Source organism: Thermobia domestica, unplaced genomic scaffold (assembly GCF_964235325.1).
Source record: "Thermobia domestica unplaced genomic scaffold, izTheDome1.hap1.1 HAP1_SCAFFOLD_590, whole genome shotgun sequence".
NCBI classification, from domain to species: Eukaryota; Metazoa; Arthropoda; class Insecta; order Zygentoma; family Lepismatidae; genus Thermobia; species Thermobia domestica.
The window spans coordinates 37,992-61,583 of NW_027656300.1; the positions used below are offsets into that span (position 1 = coordinate 37,992).

The following is a 23,592-nucleotide window of genomic DNA, read 5'->3' on the forward strand; positions in this document are numbered from 1 at the left end:
TCATTATTATTATTCCAGATTTAACACATTGTTAAAATATTTTGCCTATGTCTTTTACATGCCCGTTGTATGAAGGATTTTAGATTTTAATTCGTGTGATATATGTGAAGAGCCAACGCCACGCTAAAGAAAATTGTGGAGAATATTTGCCCAATTCTAATATGAGGTTTAATTAGTTTTTATTGAAGGTAAAAATAAGGCACATAATCAGTAGTAATTAAAAGACTCCTAAAAACCCGTAGGAATATGCTCAAGCGATGATTTTTTGGAGAGCCTGGTTTCACTCTTGCTTGCGAGAAAGGCATCTTTGTAGATGTTACATCTTGTCATATAACAGTGGTAAACTGCTTCTGGAAAGAACATTTAACTGCTGTACACTGTACCACATAAGGTTCCCACTGCCTGCAGGGAATATTCTGAAACAGCGTTTCTCAAACTGTAGTCCTCTTAAATTGAACATTAGTCCAAAAAGAGAGAGAAAAATATAAAATTGAGCAACAGCTGATTCGTCGCACCAAACATTATCTGTGTACAATGAATGCTGGGCCCGTGCGATGCGTGTTTTGCAGCATTAAGAAACGCCTCCGCCGGTTGGGACAAGATGGTCCGTATGCAGTGCTTAGTGAGTTCTATTTCATACACTTCTACCTGTATGTACAATCATGTCTAAAATAATTGTCGCATATCTATAACTGTCTTGTTGTGGAAATATAATTTGATAATGACTCTTCAGGTACTAATAATGCTGTTACTATGTGTATAGTCAGAAAATGTATATTTGTGATAAATTTCAAAGGGAAAGAAGTATAAATACGAAAATTAGGATGAGTAAAACAGAAATGTTGCTGAATGGACAAGAAAAGATTCTTTCGTTACGTTGTTCTTATTTACTGCTCTTTTGACATGAAATTTACCTAATGCTTGCCATTACTGATTATACACATACTAACATTATAAGGAATACCGGGCGAAATCGTTATTAAATTATATTTCTACAACAACATATTTATAGACATGCGACAATCATTTTGGACATGGCTGTACTTGTAAGTTGATGGTGTTGAAGTAAATACTGATCAGATATATTTTTTTCAGTCACAGTTTTGGTCGAACACACGTTATTGAAGTATACAATCATCAGGCTCTTAATGGGGAGACGGTGGCTCAGTGGTATAGCCCTAACCTTTGGTGTGTAAGGCCCCTGGTTCGATCTTCAGCCAAGTAAGTTTGTTATGGACAACATTGTGTTCGTGGGTTTTCTCGGGGTGCTTCCGTTTTCTCCCCCGATCTGACTCCACCATCATTCACTTGTCTTAATCATCCGTCTCCCTTAACCTAAAAGGCATAATTTGGGGACGTTAAACTGAAATATTTCATTTAATTTTTCTTTCAAGCTCTTCATTAGGACACCCATGAGATGACAGTACATAGAATAACTAATGTGATGTAGCCCAACATTTACATTAACTCTTAATTGTAATTTGTACTTAACTAAAATAATATCCGAAATTGATACATTATCAGTCGATCCATTACATCAAACTTAACCAAGTGACGTGCTTAAGGTTAAATTTCTATGCGTAGTATTCGAGAAAAACTATTTTTTATTGCGCTAAGAAGTATGCCGCTCTTTGCCAATATTATTTGCAAATTTTTATTCTGCTACAAATACTGTATTTATGTATTGTTTCTCCTAATTCTGACTGACTGATTTACTTACGTACTTACGACAAATATACACCTAACAGTTATGAACATACTACTTACTTACCATAAGAAAATTTGTCACGTGTATTACTCTCCAAACGTGTACCAACTGATACCAAAGTTTTAAATACACATTTAGTACATCCTGGTATTCTAAATTATTCCGTGTTGCACATTTCTATGCCGCATAATCTACATGTTAGAGACATTCAAATACGATTTTTCATGAATAACATAGAAGGAAAATCTTTTTTCCATTTTTATTTTCAAACTCAATAATAAATACAACATCGGAAGAAGTCCTTATCACAAACCAGATAAAAAAAAAAAAAAAAAAAAAAAAAAACTGAATATATTTACATTAATATACAGTATTATGATACCAATTTGAAATTAACTATACAATAGTTCGTCTTTTGATACAAACTGACTAGAAATAAATAAAATAATGGAGAATATAAAATTAACTAAGAATGACTGATTTTTGTACTGATTACAAAGATATTTATATACATTTTTTTAACTATCTTTTAGGTACCTAATTAATTACTTACAAAACCAGTATCAAGAAATTTGTAATCAAAAAAGAAAACTATAGTTGCAATGCTTTACCAACGTATATTATGCCTAATATTTAACATGGTAAAATAATTTCGAGAATCGCTTCTACTCTTTTCGTTGGTCAATTTACTACGAAAGATAAATGCAGACATGAAGAAATATTTTTATTTATCCTTTTTTAACACCACACTCCATCATGAGCCAGTTGGTCAACTATCTGTTCATGAAACTCAAATATACGATTATCAAACACAAATATTTTCACACGTACATTTCAAATACAATCACATACATTTTTCTTGTGATTAATACGAGGGCTCTCCAGAGAATAACAGACGCTTTGAAATAAGAAGTGACAGAATGAACAAACCAAATTGCATTACATACATTTGAAACGTACACTCTTTAGCTAGCTATTTTTCCATATACTCACCATGCAAATTAAGGCACTTATCATACCATTGCAAAAGTTTTTCAATACCGTCCCAGTAGAAATCTACAGCCTGCGATTTCAACCACTGGCTTACACCAGCATGCAGTTCGGCGTCACTATCAAAGCGTTGTGTAGTGTGCTATGTCTATCACTGGGAAGAGGGGGTAGTCACTCGGCGCCAAATCCGGACTGTATGGTGGGTGATCGAACACTTCCCATCCAAAGAGCTCTCGGGTACACTTGGTTGTGTGGACGTGCGTTGGTGTGAAAAATAACACCTTCGAGCTAAGTTTTCCTCGGCGCTTGTTTTGAATCGCGGATTTCAATTGGCTTTTTTTCAACAAAAACCTAATCACAGAACGCACCTCACAAGAGGCGGGAATTGCAGCGCACATTGTAACACGTCACAGAAAGCACAGTAAGAGCGTCACAGACCTCACGCTACAACAGCTGGATGCGTACTGAGTGTGGCAACGTTCTGACACCAAGATGGCGACTAGCCCCGGCCACTGCTGCGACAGGCCAATACGTCTGGTACTTTCTGGACAGCCTTTTCAAGCACAGCTGGTTTCAATAGAATGACTCATGATACAGTGCAGCGTTAGGAAAGGAGTGAGTTCTCCTTAGACGACTGCGTTCATCTTCGGTAGTTTGACTGACGAAGAAAGCAGTGCCAGACGCTTTCTTCAGTACATCAAAATAAGTATAATTACATTTGAAATTTCAAGTTCATTGATAAGCGAGAAAACAACAATCATACAATAAAGGATTAATAGACAACTGTATTATTTTTTTAAAACGTTGAACTAGTTATAGAGGTGTTCAGTATCATTATGCCAATTTAATTTTCTCATTGAAATATGATAAAGTTAAAAATTTCCAAAATTAAAGACATCTTGTTTCTCTGCATGATTACATGTGATAACTGGAGAAAATAACCGATTTTATATCATAAATTCCTCTATAGGTGCAAATGCAATGTTATACAAAAAGTGAAAAAAAAAAAAAAAAATGCACGATTTCTCTGCATCAGTTTATAAACTTTTTGTTTAACACTGGAAATTGTGAAACATTGAATGGAATGAACACTAGTTAGTTAAAAATATAGCTGCCACAACAGGATAAACTATCTGATTTTTTAAAATTTTATTTATTTATTTTTTATTTTATTTTATTTTATTTATTTATTTATTTTTTTTGGATTACTCTGGAACGAATTGGTCAATTGGAATTAATTAGGTTAAAATAATATTTTTTTACGCTATCAGAAACTGTACTCCTATTCATCTTTTTGTCGAAAGTTCAGGACAACACCTCACTCTGACTATCATCATGTAGTAGGCTTATACTGAATAGGGAAATGTATTCCATTTGTGCATTTTTGAATTCATTAAAAGATATTCCCTTCATATACATGATATATGAATACTCACACACTTATAAACAAACAATACTTACACCATATTTCATTTCACGTCCGTTTATAGCACGGAGGCTATATGAGTCATAGACGTAGAATCCAACCCTCATGTATTTCCACCAAAGCTAGAACACCAAACCACGCATGCTAATTACTCGAGTGCTTTTTTTTTAGAGCCCTTCCTTACAAGAATAAAGTTATATAGAGGGTTCCTTGAAATTCTCACACTCAAGTATTAGAAACTTCGTGAGAAATCTAAAATAACTGTACACATGCAGGAACCGCTATCCAATTCGTTTCCACTTCATTAACTGAAACCAAGCAGAAACTCTATTGGCTTGCAAAGTTCTATGACGTCGAATCAGACGTTCTTCGTCATTCTCCTTTTCTTCCTCTCTTCATTTGATTACGCCTGTAAATAATTTGTTTTCCATGCCCGCTTTGAATTTCCTTTGTTCCAACTATATATGATACATATTTAAGAAATGCAGGCATACATTTGAAGAAATCGACTGTTAGCTATATTTCTGGAATATACAAACACTACAGTCAAATTGCGACCACACAGGATTCATAGTAAGTATGAACCAATTATGAAGCTAGGGATGCTCTATAAGGCACATGTTTCAGTCATTTTCATTTATTCAACAGTCGATCAATCGTAATTATCTCATTATCCAAACCAGTGATTGCCCATACAATCACGAGACCACTCTGTTTGGCACATCCAACACCAATGGAAACCGCACTGAGGTCGAGTACATACCATATGCATACAACCTCCTGGAATGGAAAGAAATTATGTTATTATGCCACGCGTTATACATAAAAGTCATCAACATCATAGAAATAACTGCAGTGATAAGGGAAATACTTCAGGAGTGAGTTCTTACCAACACTGAACAAAAATGGACTGTTTAAAAGCGAAAGACATCAGAAAATATATCACACGTGGTATGTTTATAAAACTATCATTTCAAACAAGGTGCCTGGATGTTAGATCATTTCGACAATTGCTTCTGGCATTTGGCGAAACTTGGCATAAACGTATTCTAGGAGTACTTATCCTCTCTTTTACTTGGTGTAACTATCGTTAGTACATCAATTCACTTTAAAGCAGCTTCGACATTTTCTCATGCTTCTGGTTCATAAAAATAAAGATTTTGTATTATGCTTATGTTGACACCTTTCCTTCTACCATTTAGAGTACGGAATCTCCTCCTTCAATTTTTTTTTATCTACACGTACATAGGGTGTCCCATAAAAATGTGCTCAGTTTTTATTGACATATCACTCGCGTACTTTTTTTTTGTTTTGTTACAAAATGTATAAACGATTTGCAGACTAATTTACTCCATAATGTTACCTTTTGTTAATTTATTTTATTCGACCTGTAAATATGTTAATGAGCACCTTAACCAAAGTTAAATATATGTATAATAGCCAGTGAAAGTGTGGAAGTATTTTTATGTAATGAATTGATTATTTTAATATCTCACAGAAAGAAGAAAATAAATTCATATGCATAATTATGCAAGAATTGGTCGAATGAAAATGTGGGAGGACAAGGCAGAGACTATACAACAACAATATACAAAGTGTGATCAAAGAGTACGGTGAATAATTAGAAACGAAGTAATACGCTTACATGTAATTTTATTTCATCTCCTTCAAAGTACTGTCCTTGGCTAACAATGCACTTATCCCAACGTTGAATCCATGACTGAAAGCATTTCTGGAAGGCTTCTTTTGGAATTGCGTTCAGCTGCTCTGTCGTGGCCCTCTCAATGTGAGGAATGATGTCGAAACGTTTTCCTTTAAGCACGGTTTTAATTTTGGGGAAGATCCAGAAGTTGCATGGTACTATATCCAGAGAATACTGTGGATGTGGACAAACACTAATATTTTACTGACCAAAAGTTCCTGTTCATTAGTCAGAAGTCGGGGAGCGAATTTCGCACCCACTCTTATGCAAATCTGCGATTAAAATGCTTTGCACGGACCGGTATGAGATGCTAAGTTCTTCGGTAAGCTCTCGAATAGTTTGTATGTTTGAACGAACAATTTTTGCAACGTTTTGTACGTTTCCTTCTGTTTCTGAGGTTTATGGACGTCCCGAATGCTGCCCATCATCTACCGACTCTTCCGCTTTTAAATAGCTCATACTACTTATAAACAGCGTTATCGCTATTCACTAATTTCAACATTTCACGATTTTTTGGCACTTGTTTGCAACTTGAAACAGAACTTATGTTCACGCGTTGTTCGAAATCCATGATGCACGGTATACACAACCTCACTCTAGCGGTTCTGAACGGTGACTGAGAAGTCAGAACATGTTCCAACTTGACGCTGCCTGTTTCAAGGGATCAGGCTATCGGACAAATTACATCAAATGGTTGTAGCGTCAGCAGCTGCTGCTAAAACAAATTCATTCACCGTATTTTTTGATCATACCTTGTAGAGATCCATTGTATGCTTTGTTTATTAGTGTGAGTGTAAAACAGATGAATTTCTTTATAGTTTATTATATTCTTCAATATATCAATCTGTTGTGCAACCTCGATTTTTTTTTTTTTTTTTTTTTTTTTAATACCCAAGTGCGTTAATAACAGGATTTGACATGTAAGTTTTCTACTTTTAAGTGCATGTTTTAAATGTATTATGATCATCATACAATTGTATATATTAAAAGGCAACTTTATGCTGCTGAGTTGGCAACACCGATTTTAATTATCATCGCAATATTTACCCAGTATAATAATATTCATTAAGTTGCAATTCGACTACTGCAGCATTTCCAAAATACCTGTATCTCATAATAAATAATTTTAGAAACCTGTAATTTTTTTTAAAAATAAATAATTATTGTTTCCTTATTTTCTACAGTATACACAATTAATGGCCCATACTTCTGTTATGTCCAGTTCTTGTGGCTAATTGTCGCTAAAAGTTTGGGCCTGTTCACTTTTTTCTCTTGCCTAGTGATTATGTCCTGTTCGATTAAGAAATGCTATTAACAATTTGAGATGTACCCTTGTGATTCATCGTGCTTCCTTACACTTGTAGTGTTCGCGACATAAAAAAGTGTAAATACAGGTATACAGGTTACGTTTTAAAAATTTAACTAAAACATTACATTGTAATCAGTATCTTGAAAGCTATAAATGCATATTCAAAGAAACTTACTTATAAACTGAACTATTCTTTAAAAATGCTGAACACTAGATTTGTACGGACATGATTCTACGCTTTCAAATATTTTCTAATTTCGATATTATCAACACTTTAAAAAACACACTGCAATACAATATGCACTATTATGAGAAAGGTTTTAAGATTTTAGGAAAATGTTCTATCTTTTATATACATCACAAAATTTTCTAAATTCTTCCAGTGCTTAAAACAATATTTTAACGCTACTTTAATACAAGTATGTATAGCAACTAAAACGATTTATCACACAATTTTCGGAATATGTCCATAGTAATAACCTAATTACACAACAAACGCATGCAACAATGTTGTATACATATTTTATAATTACAAAACTATCTATTATTAATGACTAATATACGCTCTGAACCAACAAATTATTTCTTTCACACGCAGAGACCTACATTGAAAATATTTGAGTACTGCCAGATGTCCACTATGAAATAATGAAGTATGTTTATATATATTTCCTGTTTTATAAGGATTGATGTTCAATGCAATACGGTTCAAAGATACAAGACTATAGAACAGCACAGACCTACTCTTGTAAATTATAAATTAAAAATATATTTTATCATGGCGACATATGAAAAAAGAAGTAACGTGAAATACCAAGAACGTTGCGAGGAAAACGTATTTGATAGAACAGATCTATTAACTAATTTATAAAGTTAGGTAATATCTACATGAAGAGAAAAGAATTCCATGATCCAACATTACTTCTAAAACTGTAAACAAAAGGGATATCAATAAGTTCTGGGTAGGATGACCTAGCTATACAGAGGTATGCCTACGTTATGACTGGCATCTAGAATGTAAGTCAACCATTTTCAGATGACAGAAGATACACTAAAGACACTTGAAATTTTCCCATGAACTCCTTTATGTTACTTTTTAAAAAATATTCTATTATTATAACATATTTTGCATCAAGTGAGTTTAGGCTAGTGATTAGTGTTCATGTTTCGCAATCACACGGGTCTTTGTTTGGCCATTCTAACAAGTTTTTCCGCGCTTTTTCTCTCAAAAGTTATACTAAGTGAATACCGGGAAGGAACCTTGACTCTGCCAATTCCCTCCATTTTCTTTCTCAGTGGTGTTAATGATGTTGATTATTCGTGATTCTAACCTCCAAGGCCGTATCTAGAAGTTTCGTTCTGGAGAAAATCATAATTGAGTTTCAAACTGATCGAAATGCTCATCACACTGACAAAATGAGTTACTTCATGTTACATATTTGCCATCTTAAAAAAAAAAAAAAAAAAAAAAAAAAAAAAATCAGAGTTTACACTGAAATTCGGGTATTGATTTTGCTGAATTACTATGATTAAGTAAGTGAATTTTCCCTGATCTCTGTCATTTGTGGTGAGATTAAGTAAACAAATTCCGATGAGGCCTTGGTAGATGACGGGAGGGATACCCAATAATGTAATGAGAATGGATTTGAATAGTGTGCTGGGAACTGGATTACTCGTTGCTCGTTACTAAATATGATTTACATCTTTGAATTTTATAGCTTTTTTAAATGAAATCTGTATGTAGTATATAGTCCATTAATAACTTAGTGCGACATTGTTACAGTGAAGGTTAGTTCAGAACTCAAAATTGGTGAAAGAATACCGTTTAAGAGCTAATGCAGGACTTCTTAGCTGCGTTAACTTTTTGAGTAGAAAGATAGTCATGTTATACATCGTGTTTCAAAATTCCTGTTAGTCGATGTCAAGAAAGGACGAAGTCAACTTCGTTTCTGAGTTTCGATATATGTTGAACAATCAACTTTTAACCACACTGCACAAACACTATTGCGTTTAAGAAAGTAGTATGAATTTTTAGAAAGATATACTTGAACTAACCCATTTTAGGATTTTATGAACTCTACGAAACAAGTTTTTCATAACAGATAAATATACTCGAATAATCTACCCAGCAAAAATATATCAGGATGAAGAATTCCTGGTGCAACATAGAGGTTAAAACAACGAAATCCCAGCACGGGGATACGCAAATCTTGCAAACGGTGCGAGATATTGAGAAAAAATAATCGAAAAAAGTCTCCCCTTTATGATACCCCTTGGCTTTTTTTACTCAATACGTCTTTCACTTGTGTCTGTAAAGGGGCATGTACAGATGTTGTAAGGAATGATAAGGAGATTTATGCTCATATGCTAATGATGCGCTATGTAGAGAGCGCAGGTTCAGCTAGTCTATATATTAAAATGCTAGGTTTATATGTTTGTCCGCAATCCTTTCGACAATGAGATCCCGAAAACCACACGTGCTAGAAATGTGCCGTTTTCAGTGGTTGATTCCAAATTTTGTGTAGATTGTCCAGTTCTAATTGAATATTTAAAAAAACATGGCCGTTATTTTTATTTTTATCATATTTTTTTAGGGGCACACTCGAAGGAAGTCTTGAAATTAAAAAAAAATCATATCCTATGAGTTACACATTTCAACACAACATAGTTGTATATAGGGGTTGTATATCTCAGGCGTTTGTTTCATGGACAAACAATAATGAAAAACGAAGGATAATAATTTCTTGTCTACGATGGATCTTTATTTTTTGGAGTGTTTTGCCCAATGAACACCATATATTACACTGAGTTTATAATTAACTGTGTAATGTATTTGCTTATTATATACTGCATGGAAGAAGAAAGAAAACACTGATCATACATGAATTGAATCAGTGAGTAGAAAAAGGAGAATATTCCCCAACACGTTACTTTTGAAAAACGAAAAGTAAAACTGCTTACCGGAAATACCATTGCTTACGTAAAAATATCTGTATGGGAGATTTGTAGCGTATGTTAAGACCTTTCATTTCCCAAAATTCCAAAAACGTAATGGGATTGGAAATTTAGTTACAGAGAAATTGTTATCGTGGAATGTTATCCTTTATTTTTGGAATGTTCTCCTTTTTCTACGCACCGATTCAATTAGAAACTCCAACCGGAAGTAGGCTCAAATCTTGTAAACGGTGCGAGATATTGAAAAAATCTCTCCTTTATGATACTCTTTGCCGACTCTTTATCAACACGTCTTTCACTTGTGTCTGTAAAGGGACATGTACAGATGTTGTGAGGAATGACAGGGAGATTCATGCTCATATGTGAATGATGCGCTGTGTAAAGTGCGCAGGTTCAGCTAGTATTACATTAATTTCATGCATATAAACTTACCGTCTCTTTCAGTTGGCGTACGGCATTTTGGGCATGGCTTAGTGATTACTTTGATTGTTACTTTACTTGCGTCATCCCATCGAGCCTGGAAAATATATAACAGACATAAAGAGAACTGCATTAAACATAAAGTAGTGAATTATACAGGTCTTAAAGTACTATTTTACAACATTTATAAACAGATTCAACATAAAAACATTTTGTTTTATTGATGTCACAACAGATTTCGTCATACTTCTCCAAATCTAAACTTAACCTCACACTCTTTCTGATCATCTCAACCTCAAACTGATCTCTATTCACTCGACTTCAAATTTACATCTTCCTATCCTCGGAACTTCAATTTAATATGAAGTTATACATATATATTTCTTTTTACAATAATACCGTAAATATTTGGCGTTTCATCGAATTTTATGGATTTAAAATTATTCAACTTGTATTTGGAAAATTTTAAACTATTTTCAAAGATACATATTAACGAAAGGAGGAAACAACAGATTTTTAATACATTAAACCCTCTATGGGCGTGAAATCAACGATACACAAATTGATTATTGAATTCGAGTTTGCACTCTTTGTGTATATTTTCGAAGTGGTAGTAGAAGAGATGCAAAACAAAATAAATCATGGATGAAGTACGGAAAATGATATAAATTTATATATTTGTATTTGTAAAAATTTCAGGAACTACGGAAATTATCACTTGCAAAATTTGATTACATTTTTGTGCTAGTTCAACATTAGGCTACCTTTAAAAACCTATTGCAAGAAAATAAAGTTTCTTTTAGTTTTTATTCAGGATATTTATTCAAGAAGCTGAGTTTTGACTATGTTATGCATCTTACTGAGATTCACATTAGTACTTTGTAGGAATAGAAGAATTTCAAGCATGCACGGAAAAATTCTTAACAGAAATCATACAGTAACGTTATAATATGTAAAGGTTGTAAATAAAAATACTGTAAGAGGAAAGGGAAATCAGGTAGCGTGTTGATCGATAAAAAATGTAGGGAAGGCTGGCAACCCTATTTACGTGATTGGAGGTCAGTCAATATGGCGCTGAAACCTGACTTTCCTCAGTTTCTGCTCTTTTATTTGATATTTTTCTTCATGCTTCTTCGCCCCCTTGTTAGATGGAACATTAGTGAAAGTACTTCCAATTGACTTTTATGTATTCGTATTACAGTGCTTCTATCCAATATATTGTACGTTGTTTAGATTTAATTGGTAATGCGATATAAAGTATTGTTGTCACTGGAAATATTTCTCCGCCTCCTAAAGTAGACTAACGATACTCATCATCTTCCGCTAACTTCTTAATCTTTATGTACGATTTCCCTGTCTTGATATCGTCCATTAATTGTAGTCTCCTTCGCCCTCTCCCTCTCTTTCCTGCCACCATACCCTTTAGCACATTCCTCCTCAACCAGTTTCTCTTTCTCTTATCTAAAATTGTTCTTCTCTCAATATCTTCGAATAAACTGTTCAAATTTCTAGAATGTAAAATAGCGGATCACTTATGTTATCAACTAGTTAATATACTGAATACGTATGTCTCTAGTGGAATATTCTGTATGAAATGTTCACTATTTCATTATTTGTGACTTTTTAAAAGTGAATTTCAAGTTAAAAATTGAACCTTTTGGGTCCTTATACAACACCGAGGTTACAAAGGACGAGTGGGGCACCGAACCACGATCGGGGCTTGAACCCAGTGCAATTGGCGGGTTCCGAAAAAATGAAATCTTTAAGTTTTACGTCCCACGGTTATGCTGGTTAGGCTAAAGGAGACGGTGATGATGAAAGATGAGTGAAATGGTGGAATGAAGAAAGTGGGAGGAAACGGGAGAACCCCGAGAAAACCCACGAGCACGGTGTTTGTCCACCACAAAGTCCACACGGCGCGAGCTGGGATCGAACCAGGAACCCCAAGCACCGGAGGTGAACGCTCTACCACTGAGCCACCGTGGGCGGGTTCCGAGACCATTACACAAAATAATCCTCACAAGGCCGCGTTGATTCAGGAGTAGAGCGCTCAGTTCCTGCGCGTGGAGTTCCCTGGTTCGATCCCAGCTCCGCCAAGTGGGCTTTGTGGTGGACAAACACCGTGTGCCTGGGTTTTCTCAGGTTCTCCCGTTTTACTTCCATTCTCGTAATTTGACCATTATCATCCATCTTATCATCATCGTCAAAGGATCAACCTAAACAATATAAGTCGTTTCCCATCACATAATCTCGCTTTCAAAAGAACTAGATTACAGGACCACGCCACTGAACTTTATCTACTGCTGGTTCTTAAGGTTCCTGTGAACTCCCCCTTGTCCGAGCACTTCGCCTTTTCGCCACCAGATGCTCACTTTTTCATTTGGCAATCACTGCTGGCACCTCTACTGGGAAGAACTGAAAGATCGTACCGCTCAGTTTGAATGTGTCCAGGATATCCACACTTGAAGTGGGCGGGGAGAGGAATCCAACAGTTTTTTTTTTTCGTGCACCTGCAGTCAATCAGAGTCTATTTATACAAGCCGTGTTGTTCAGCCGCAGGGCAAAACCTCAACCATTGATGAGTAACATAAATCTTTTCTTTTTGCAGGTAGGAATAGAGTTTTTGTACGAAAAACGGGAATTAGGTGGCAGAGAACGTCATTCGCATCGCGTTGACAAATTGTCTTTCGTCCGTTTATCACATGAAACTCTTTTCTTTTCTTTTTTTTTTTTTTTTTTTTTTTGATTATTACCAGAATATGAGATAAAAAAAAACAACCTAAATGGTTCTTTATATACAGAAAACAAACAAACAATACTAATATTTTCTTACATATCAGTATTATATGATTTTTTTTCTGAAATGTATGATGCATGAAAAATGGACAGAATGAATTTTGACTTTTCTATTTGTCCCTATCCTTCTGAGTAGAGAGAATGATGTGGCGCAACTAAAGGGCCTGCAGGGCCCGCAACATTGAGAGGCCCAGAACAGAAAGAAGCCCATTTCAGTTTCAAAGTTAAACTTTATAATGTTAAGATGTTAAAAATTATGTGATGTTCCAACTATATCTCATTTTTACCTATGAAGACGGTAACACCTGGGCGATTATTTAGTAAATTAAATACCAACAAACCTTTTACTGACCAGCGAAAACATTATGATCACTCGCTACTTTTTGAACGAAATCATCGGGCTGAGATAAGAGCTACAAGGCATAACACAACCGCGCGCCAAACACGACAAGAATCTCAATCGATTAGTCAGTGTGATGCTTGTGCCTTGAATGGGGAAGGACGACGATATATCAGGGTGACTAAATGGCTGGGAGCTTCATTTCGGAAACAACGCGACTTTTCGAGTTTTCGCGATCTGCTGTGCTTATGTATTTCAAAGTTGGGAAAGGACAGTGAAACCAGCATCGAACCAAACAACAAAAAGTGGGACGACCACACCTCATTAAAAATGTCGGATATCGTAGACTCTCGAATTTGGTACAGCAGAATAGACGAAAACTATAGCACAATATAATAATAATAATAATAATAATAATAATAATAATAATAATAATAATAATAATAATAATAATAATAATAATAATAATAATAATAATAATGTGCATTTTTTGCATATGAGCAAGTTGTGACTCACTAGATAGAATGTAGAAAGTCAAAACTGTTCTCTGTAAATTTTACGTAACTCATGAATGTGGAAAGAGGGGGTCGTTTAACATTTTTGCGGGGAGGCCCATTCGTCCTTACTTACGCTACTGAGAGAATGTAAGGTAAAATAATAACACCAATATATATATATATATATATATATATATATATATATATATATATAAAATCCTGGCGCAACAGTCCCTTGTGATCTGAGCCTGCAGCGGGCTTATGTTAGTACATAGTCAGCACAACCACATCCAACGTCGCCGGCTGTCTAGATTGAAGTCCGCTATCTTTTAGTTTCCCAACTTTTCTCTCGATATTTGGTCAACACAGAAATGTTTGAGTGCCACACCGGGAATTAATCCCTGGACGATGCACACCGTATCACTTTCGCTAATCATTTGGTAAAATTCAGGTTAGGGTGGTACTGAATTAATTTTGGAATATGCCATTTCTCATAAGGTAAAGTTCAAAAGTATTGTGACATAATTAAAAAGCTCATTATCAACCACGTATTCTTGCCTCTAATATCTCTAAAAGTTTTCGAGTTATGTGTCAAAAATGGTTGAAACACTTGAAGTTAGTTTAGTAACTTGAAGAAGATAGTGGACTTATACATTCATGATTAGAATTGCTCCAATTTTTATTTTTATTCTTTTTTCTCGTAAACAAATACAAAATCATAATTTCAACCATTTTGGTACATTTTTCATAATTTGAAGCGCGAACAGCCGGTTTCTTTCCTTACGTTTTGAACTTGGGATTTATATTCTCCTTGTCACTTATCGTGAAAGTCATATAATAACATGGGTCCCAAAGCTAGAATATCTTATGCGACAGAAGTAATGAACATTTTTGTCATTTCATCTCTCAAGATCTGTTAAATTTGACATTTATTGAATGATATCGGTTTTATAATACGAATAAATTTTTCGCAATAAGGTGCGTATAGTGGTCGTAAGAAATGACAAAAGGTACCACTGACCTTTATAGTTTGACTCATGCTTTTTCGATCATGGTATTCCCCTTAAATTTTGTAAAGGACAGTATCATTTTAATTATCTTAACCTAATTTCTTAAAGCATCTCATTCGTACGCTAAAAAAAGATTTCTATTTTTTATGTATAAGAATTCAGGGAATGCAAATTTATTCAAAATTCCTTTACAATTAAAGCCGCCTAAACAGATATTCCTTCGAGATTTCTGTATTTTGAAAACAATTCACGATTTCAGTTCTTTGTATTTACTTGTTTCCATGCTTTTATATCAATGCTGTATGATCAGTTCCCAGTAAATCCATTTTAGTTCCCCGGTAAATCCATTTATAACAAGCTCCAAATACTGCTACAATTTTAATGTGGTTTCAGGAGAATCTGCATATCTCATCCTTTTGTTACTCTCTATATATTCTTCTACTACGTACACAAACATCAGTGAAAGAAAGAGGCTGAGAGCTAATATGTGCTCCGTGAGGAACGTTGTCATACCTTGCACTGATATATCTAGAGAGTCTAGTGTTGCCACGAGACGAAACGATACAAGACGAGACTTCTGGCTGTGTCGTCTCGTCTACAAAAGATGTGCCCGTCTCGTCTCGTATCGACTGGTTCTGTCTCGTCTCGTGGCAACACCAGAAAGGCTGAGGCCCACGAAAGAGCTGTTATACCAAGTGGTTAAAATTATAACAAGTTTGATTAACAGAGCACAACACACAACACGACTGCAATCTTCCAGCAACGACTGCTTAGTTTCGACTGAATCCGTAATTACTTCGATAGGAACATTTGTAGAATACCGTCAGTACAGTCGAAAGGCAAGATTTCCCCATTTATTCTGATATCCTTTTTTCAGAACCCCTGGCACCACTTCAACAAATAAGGAGGCCTATGTAAGTTTTCCGTTTAAAAAAATGGTTTATCTTCGAATAACATCATAAAAGGATAAAAAAGATAAATTTTATTGTCAAATCAGAATCTTTTCAAAACTCATTATCGAGAAAGGGTGACACGTTTCTGTCTTGGTTCGGAACGAGAAAGACCATGAAACAATAATTAGTTACTGATAAAATTACCACTTCTACGCGTACTTGTACTTCTATTAAAGGATTTTTACACGTAGATATCACCACCGGAATAAAATCTTCTGAAACACTGATCTCAATGAACGCTTTACATTGTATTTGAATCTGGAGCACTATCACAAAATAATTAAACTTGAATCGATTGAAAAATAGAAGTGAAAGCTGCATGTAAGAATCATTTTTAAAAAGTGCTTTAGGTATTCCCTGTTCTTTGTAGGATTTGAAACATTGAATCATTTGGATCATTTGAAATAATAAAAGATGGTATACATTTTGAAGGCAAATAATTTATTCCGAGTTAATAAATTTTTAAGCAAATTCAGAAACTATGTATTTTTCGAGACACGAGACGAGACGTTTCACGGAACGTTTCGTATTGTATCGTGTCTCGCTTCAAAGAGTCCTGTCTCGTCTCGTTGCAACACTAAGAGAGTCTTACGCATTCTCTTTCCAAGAAAATGAGCTAGAAACTTGAAAAGCACATTCAGTCAATTGTTATCATAGAATATACTATGGGCATAGCCACTGATGTGTAGAAGGTGACACAGGCGGAATTTGTTTTTGGCGAGTTGGAGCAGTGGGGCTCTATTATTTGGATTGGAAACATTGGTTCAAAAATATTTTACATTTAGCATACATACATATACACATATTATACGTACACACACACACACGTACATATGTGTTACATATACTTTAATTAATGTGTGGACCTATGGACAAGGTACGGTTCGCCCACCCAAAAACCACCTCTGGGAGGTGGATTGGAAGCGCACCCCTGAAACATAGAATTATGATAATCGTAATCTTCTGAGATAGACTACAAACCGAGGAATAAGTACATAAATAAAAATAGTTTCTTAATGTTTATCTTCCGTATACGAGTAATTGAAAATTTTTAGTGTCTCAACAATGAGAGCCGTATACAGGTGATCCTGCATTCCTGGCGGAACTTCCCTAGTTGCGGACAAAATTTCACTCTATACCCTCTTTCGGCTCTCGCCCCCACGGTAGTTTTTTTTTTTTTTTTTTTTTTTTTTTTTAATCTTTATCTACTCCCTTGGAGTAACTGTTGCTCTGTATTTTCACGGGCTTGCAACCGTCAGAATGAATATCTTGGCTGCCTTCCCAGCTACCCATTCAGCATGCAATAGATACATGCAATAACAATCAAATCCCACACAAACTACTCTGCCCATCAAATATTTTAACATGGAAAGTTCTTTTACGCAACGTATTTCGTTTGTTTAAAATGGAATAGACCTAAATACAACTTTTTTTTTAATGTTCTGGAGATTCGATAGCGAGATCGCTCACATCAAAAAATGAGAGAATTAGTGCTCTGACAATCTGGTAGAAATAGAACATGCCATATGTACATTACTGTGATTACATTGCTATTTATTCAATGATTATTTTGCTTAGAGTTTTCTTACTCTCCAGGGTACTCTTCAAGGGTATACAATTACTCTTCACTTATGTCGCGAAAAAAAATTCAGCTTGCAAATATATTTCGAGAATTTCTCATTCCCTAATACATGTTCTCTCAATTTGTACGTACAACCGACAAACTTACACAGAATCTCAACAGAGTTCAAATGTGAGGTGTCTGCTGTGAAACACAGGTCAGTTATATGGGAGGGGCTTTTAGAGTGCAGTTCTAGGAACACTGTGGGCTTTTAGAGTGTAATTCTAGGAACGCTGTTGGGGGCCATCCCGCTCCACCTGAGACAAAAAAAAAAAAAAAAAAAAAAAAAAGTGAATGAAAAGAAATCTGGCGGCACGCAACTAATTCACACTGGTTACAAAGCAGACACAAGAAAGTTCTGAATGAAATATGTTTATTTTTTTTGCACTATTCCATTTTCCGAACAATGACTTGTTAGCCCCTCCACCACAGCCACCATGAAAACAAATTCAATCGGAATTTGGCCAGCTCGTTTGATCACGAATAATTATCGTTTGATCCCAACGCATAATGACGTATTACACATAATTTGGCTAGGGCTTGTTAGCCCTTGATAATCGACATGTACCATTCCATAGATATTTCAATCGTAAATAGGTAAGCAAAGTTTCGTTAGTTTCTGGTAGAAAGTATGACAGATAAAGTTGATTGTTTATTTAACAATGGTGGCCTCTAACAATGAAACTAACAACAACAACTAAAATCGACCAGTACCATTTCATAGATATCTCAGTAGTAATCCGATGGGTGTGCCAAGTTTGGTCAGTTTCTGTACAAAATAGCAAAGTTGATTCTTTGTTTAACGATGGTGGCCTTCAACAATGAAACTAACAACAATATGTGGAATCAACACGTACTATTTCCTAGATATTTCAATCTTAAATGGGTGTGCAAAGTTTGGTTAGTTTGTGGTAGAAAGTATGTAAGATAAAGTTGATTGTTTATTTAACAAAGAACAAATCCAATGATTGTTTATTTAACAATGGTGATCTTCAACAATGAATCAAAAACAATATGTGAAATCGACACACACCATTCTATAGATATCTTAATCTTAAATGGGTATGCAAAATTTGGTCAGTTTCTGGTAGAACGTATGGCAGACAAAGTTGATTGATTATTTAACAATGGTAGCCTATAACAATGAAACTAACAACAATATGTGAAATCGGCACGAACCATTCCATTGATATCTCAATCGTAAATGAGTGTGCCAAGTTTGGTTAGTTTGTGGCAGAAAATATGACAGATAAAGTTGACTGTATATTTAATAATGGAGAAATCCAACGATTGTGTATTTAACAATGGTGGTCTTCAACAATGAAACTAACAACAATATGTGGAATCCACACGTACCATTCCCTAGATATTTCAATCTTAAATGGGTGTGCCAAGTTTGGCCAGTTTGTGGAAGAAAGTATGGCAGATAAAGTTGATTGCTTATTTAACAAGGGTGGCCTCTAACAATGAAAGTAACAACAATAGGTGAAATCGACACGTACTATTCCATTGATATCTCAATCGTAAATGAGTGTGCCAAGCTTGGTTAGTTTGTGATAGAAAGTTAGGCAGATAAAGTTGATTGTTTATTTAACAATGGAGAAATCCAACGATTGTTTATTTAACAATGGTGCCCTCGAACAATGAATCTAACATAAATATGTGAAATCGACTGGTACCATTCAGTAGATATCTCTGTGCTAATCCGATGGGTGTGCCAAGTTGGGTCAGTTTGTGGAAGAAAGTGTGGCAGATAAAGTTGATTGTATATTTAACGATGGTGGCCTTCAAAAATGAAACTAACAACAATATGTGGAATCCACACGTACCATTCCCTAGATATTTCAATTTTAAATGGGTGTGCCAAGTTTGGCTAGTTTGTGGTAGAAAGTACGGCAGATAAAGTTGATTGCTTATTTAACAATGGTGGCCTCTAACAATGAAAGTAACAACAATAGGTGAAATCGACACGTACTATTCCACTGATATCTCAATCGTAAATGAGTGTGCCAAGTTTGGTTAGTTTGTGGCAGAAAATATGACAGATAAAGTTGACTGTATATTTAATAATGGAGAAATCCAACGATCGTGTATTTAACAATGGCGGTCTTCAACAATGAAACTAACAACAATATGTGGAATCCACACGTACCATTCCCTAGATATTTCAATCTTAAATGGGTGTGCCAAGTTTGGCCAGTTTGTGGTAGAAAGTATGGCAGATAAAGTTAATTGCTTATTTAACAATGGTGGCCTCTAACAATGAAAGTAACAACAATAAGTGAAATCAACACGTACCATTCCATAGATATCTCAATCGTAAATGAATGTGCCAAGTTTGGTTAGTTTGTGGTAGAAAATGTGGCAGATAAAGTTGACTGTATATTTAATAATGGAGAAATCCAACTATTGTTTATTTAACAATGGTGGCCTTCAATAATGAAACTAACAACAATATGTGAAATCGACACATAGTATTCCCTAGATATTTCAACTTTAAATGGGTGTGCAAAGTTTGGTCAGTTTGTGGTAGAACGTATGGCCGTTAAAGTTGATTGTTTATTTAACAATGGTGGCCTCTAACAATGAAAGTAACAACAATATGTGGAATCCACACGTACCATTCCCTAGATATTTCAATCTTAAATGGGTGTGCCAAGTTTGGCCAGTTTGTGGTAGAAAGTATGGCAGATAAAGTTAATTGCTTATTTAACAATGGTGGCCTCTAACAATGAAAGTAACAACAATAAGTGAAATCAACACATACCATTCCCTAGATATTTCAATCTTAAATGGGTGTGCCAAGTTTGGCCAGTTTGTGGTAGAAAGTATGGCAGATAAAGTTAATTGCTTATTTAACAATGGTGCCTCTAACAATGAAACTAACAACAATATGTGAAATCGACCCATACCATTCCATAGATATCTTAATTTTAAATGAGTCTGCAAATTTTGGTTAGGTTGTTGTAGAAAGTGTGGCAGAAAAACTTGATTGTTTCTTTAAAAATGGTAGCCGTCAACAATGAAACTAACAACAATATGTGAAATCGGCACGTACCATTCCCTAGATATTTCAATCTTAAATGCGTGTGCAAAGTTTGGTCAGTTTCTGTTAGAAAGTGTGGCACATAAAGTTGATTTTTTATTTAACAATGGTGGCCTCTAATAATGAAACTAACAAAATTAAGTGAAATTGACACGTACCATTCCATAGATATCTCAATCGTAAATGAGTGCGCCAAATTTGATTAGTTTGTGGTAGAAAGAGTGTAAGATAAAGTTGATTGTTTATGTAACAATTTAGAAATCCAACGATTGTTTATTTAACAATGGTGGCCTTCAACAATGAAAGAACAACAATATGTGAAATCGACACATACCATTCCATAGATATCTCAATCGTTCATGAGTGTGCAAAGTTTGCTTAGTTTGTGGTAGAAAGTATGGCAGATAAAGTTAATCGTTTATTTAACAATGGAGAAATCCAACGAATGTTTATTTAACAATGGTGATCTTCAACAACGAAACTAACAACAATATGAGAAAACGACACATACCTTTCCCTAGATATTTTAATCTTAAATGTGTGTGCAAGGTTTGGCCAGTTTCTGGTAGGAAGTATGGCAGATAAAGTTGATTGTTCATTTAATTGTTCATTTAACAATGGCGGCCTCTAACAATGAAAGTAACAACAATAGGTGAAATCGACACGTACTATTCCATTGATATCTTAATCGTAAATGAGTGTGCCAAGCTTGGTTAGTTTGTGATAGAAAGGCAAATAAAGTTGATTGTTTATTTAACAATGGAGAAATCCAACGATTGTTTATTTAACAATGGTGCCCTCGAACAATGAAACTAACAACAATATGTGAAATCTACTGGTACCATTCAGTAGATATCTCTGTGCTAATCCGAAGGGTGTGCCAAGTTTGGTCAGTTTGTGGTAGAAAGTATGGCAGATAAAGTTGATTGTTTATTTAACAATGGTGGCCTCTAACAATGAAACTAACAACAATATGTAGAATCCACACGTACCATTCCCTAGATATTTCAATTTTAAATGGGTGTGCAAAGTTTGGTCAGTTTCTGTTAGAAAGTACGGCAGATAAAGTTGATTGTTTCCTTAACAATGGTGGCCTCTAACAATGAAACTAATAACAATATGTGAAATCGACACGTACCATTCCCTAGATTTTGTAACGTCCATTAGCCAGATTATATCCGTTTTTGCTTAATTTTTGAATTGTTTATTTTATTTTTGATTGTTTTAATTTTATTAGTTGCATATGTTAACATTGGTGACGGTGGCGCCATCTCTCGTTTTAGACACAAACTGTTTGGACGTTATGAATAACCTTAACAAGCATTACAGCCTTTAAACTACTTACTGTTGTGATTCGTTATATGAAGCATGACATGAGTAAATAAGAAGCAATGAAGACGCATTCGATAAACTACTGAATAAATTCACCGTAATTAATATACGAGGCATGTTTTTTAAGTAGGTACTGTTTTAAAATTCGGCCGCTGCAGCGCTCCGCTCGGCATCTCGCGCTGTACCTACATCTGTTGGGAAGCCACAGACAACAATTACGGAAACATTTGACCGTGTTTACGTTTGTGAGTAGTTAAAATGTCTCCGCCAATTAAGAATCCCGCCGACTGTGAAATACGCGCTGTGGTTCGTTTTCTTAGTACTAAAGGCGTGAAAGCGCCTGAAATTCATCGCCAGCTCAGTAAAGTGTATGAAGAAAATATTATAAGCGATAGAATGGTACGGAATTGGGTTAAAAGCTTTTAAAGATGGCCGCACGAATGTTCATGATGAGGAACGAAATGGGCGACCTTCTGTCAACAGTGAAGACTTGATGCAGAAAGTTGGCGAAAAAATGAAAGAGAAAGACGCTTTACGATTTCGTCGTTATGTTATCGCTCATAATGTTTCCTCTATATACTTCACTAATCTAGCGATGAATTTCAGCCGTTTTCACGTCTTTACCACTAAGAAAACGAATTACAGCGCGTATTTCACAGTCGGTGGGATTCTCAATCGGCGGAGACATTGTAACTTCTCACAAATAAACGTAAATATGGTCGATTGTTTCAGTAATGGCATCTGCGACCTGCCAATAGACAAACTGGCACATGCGCGGGATGCGAACCGAAGCGCTGCAGAGGCCGAATTTCAGAGATACAAAACATGCCTCGTATATATATATATTAATACAATAAAAGAACAATGAAAATGTAACTAAAGACAGCAAGTGTAACCTACCTGTGCAGCACGATTTGGATCGACACTGTAACTGCTACCTGATGCAACAGCCGTGGATTCAGTCTCTGTGCATTCACCTATATGGTAACCCTGCAGGCAATTTCTACAGAATACAAACTGCAAAACAACATTAATATATTATTATTAAACGTATTCACAACACTAAAAAGAGTATACTATCATTATTTCCTCCGCTAGAGTGAAACGAAAGGAAAAATGAAAGAGTGAAAAACGTGAGAAGCGTCCAGGTGAGCGCCACGCTGGAATGTGTCACATGGTCACATGATTTGTGTTACTACGGGAACATAAGTTTAGTAGGGGAACATAAAATTGGGAAGACCAGAAAACAATATAAACATGATCACACACACTAAAAATAGTAAACTACAAGCGCTTTTCCTCCCCTTTACATTTGATGACGCTTTTTAGAGAAAGTACTTATACTGTACCTTTTCAATTATGTGTGTATACTACTTTCTAATAAGTAATTTATTTTCTATTCCTACTTCAAGATTCCTTTCTTTCAATAAGCCATTTGTACTCACTTGTGACTTTTAAATAATCGACCAGAAACGTTGAAATTCTGG

At 35.1% G+C, this 23,592-nt stretch overlaps 1 protein-coding gene across 1 annotated transcript in view; it reads right to left on the minus strand.

Moving 5' to 3' along the window:
• Window positions 1–3,888: 3,888 nt before the first annotated feature.
• Window positions 3,889–23,592, minus strand: part of LOC145677068 (E3 ubiquitin-protein ligase parkin-like) — a 38,147-nt gene continuing 18,443 nt past the window's right edge. Inside the window, exons 6-8 of the mRNA XM_081747747.1 lie at window positions 23,006–23,122; window positions 10,523–10,607; window positions 3,889–4,904 (exon numbers count right to left, since the gene is read on the minus strand). Coding sequence (XP_081603873.1) covers window positions 4,795–4,904; window positions 10,523–10,607; window positions 23,006–23,122 — 312 coding nt within the window. The 3' untranslated portion in view covers window positions 3,889–4,794. The remainder of the gene's footprint in view (window positions 4,905–10,522; window positions 10,608–23,005; window positions 23,123–23,592) is intronic.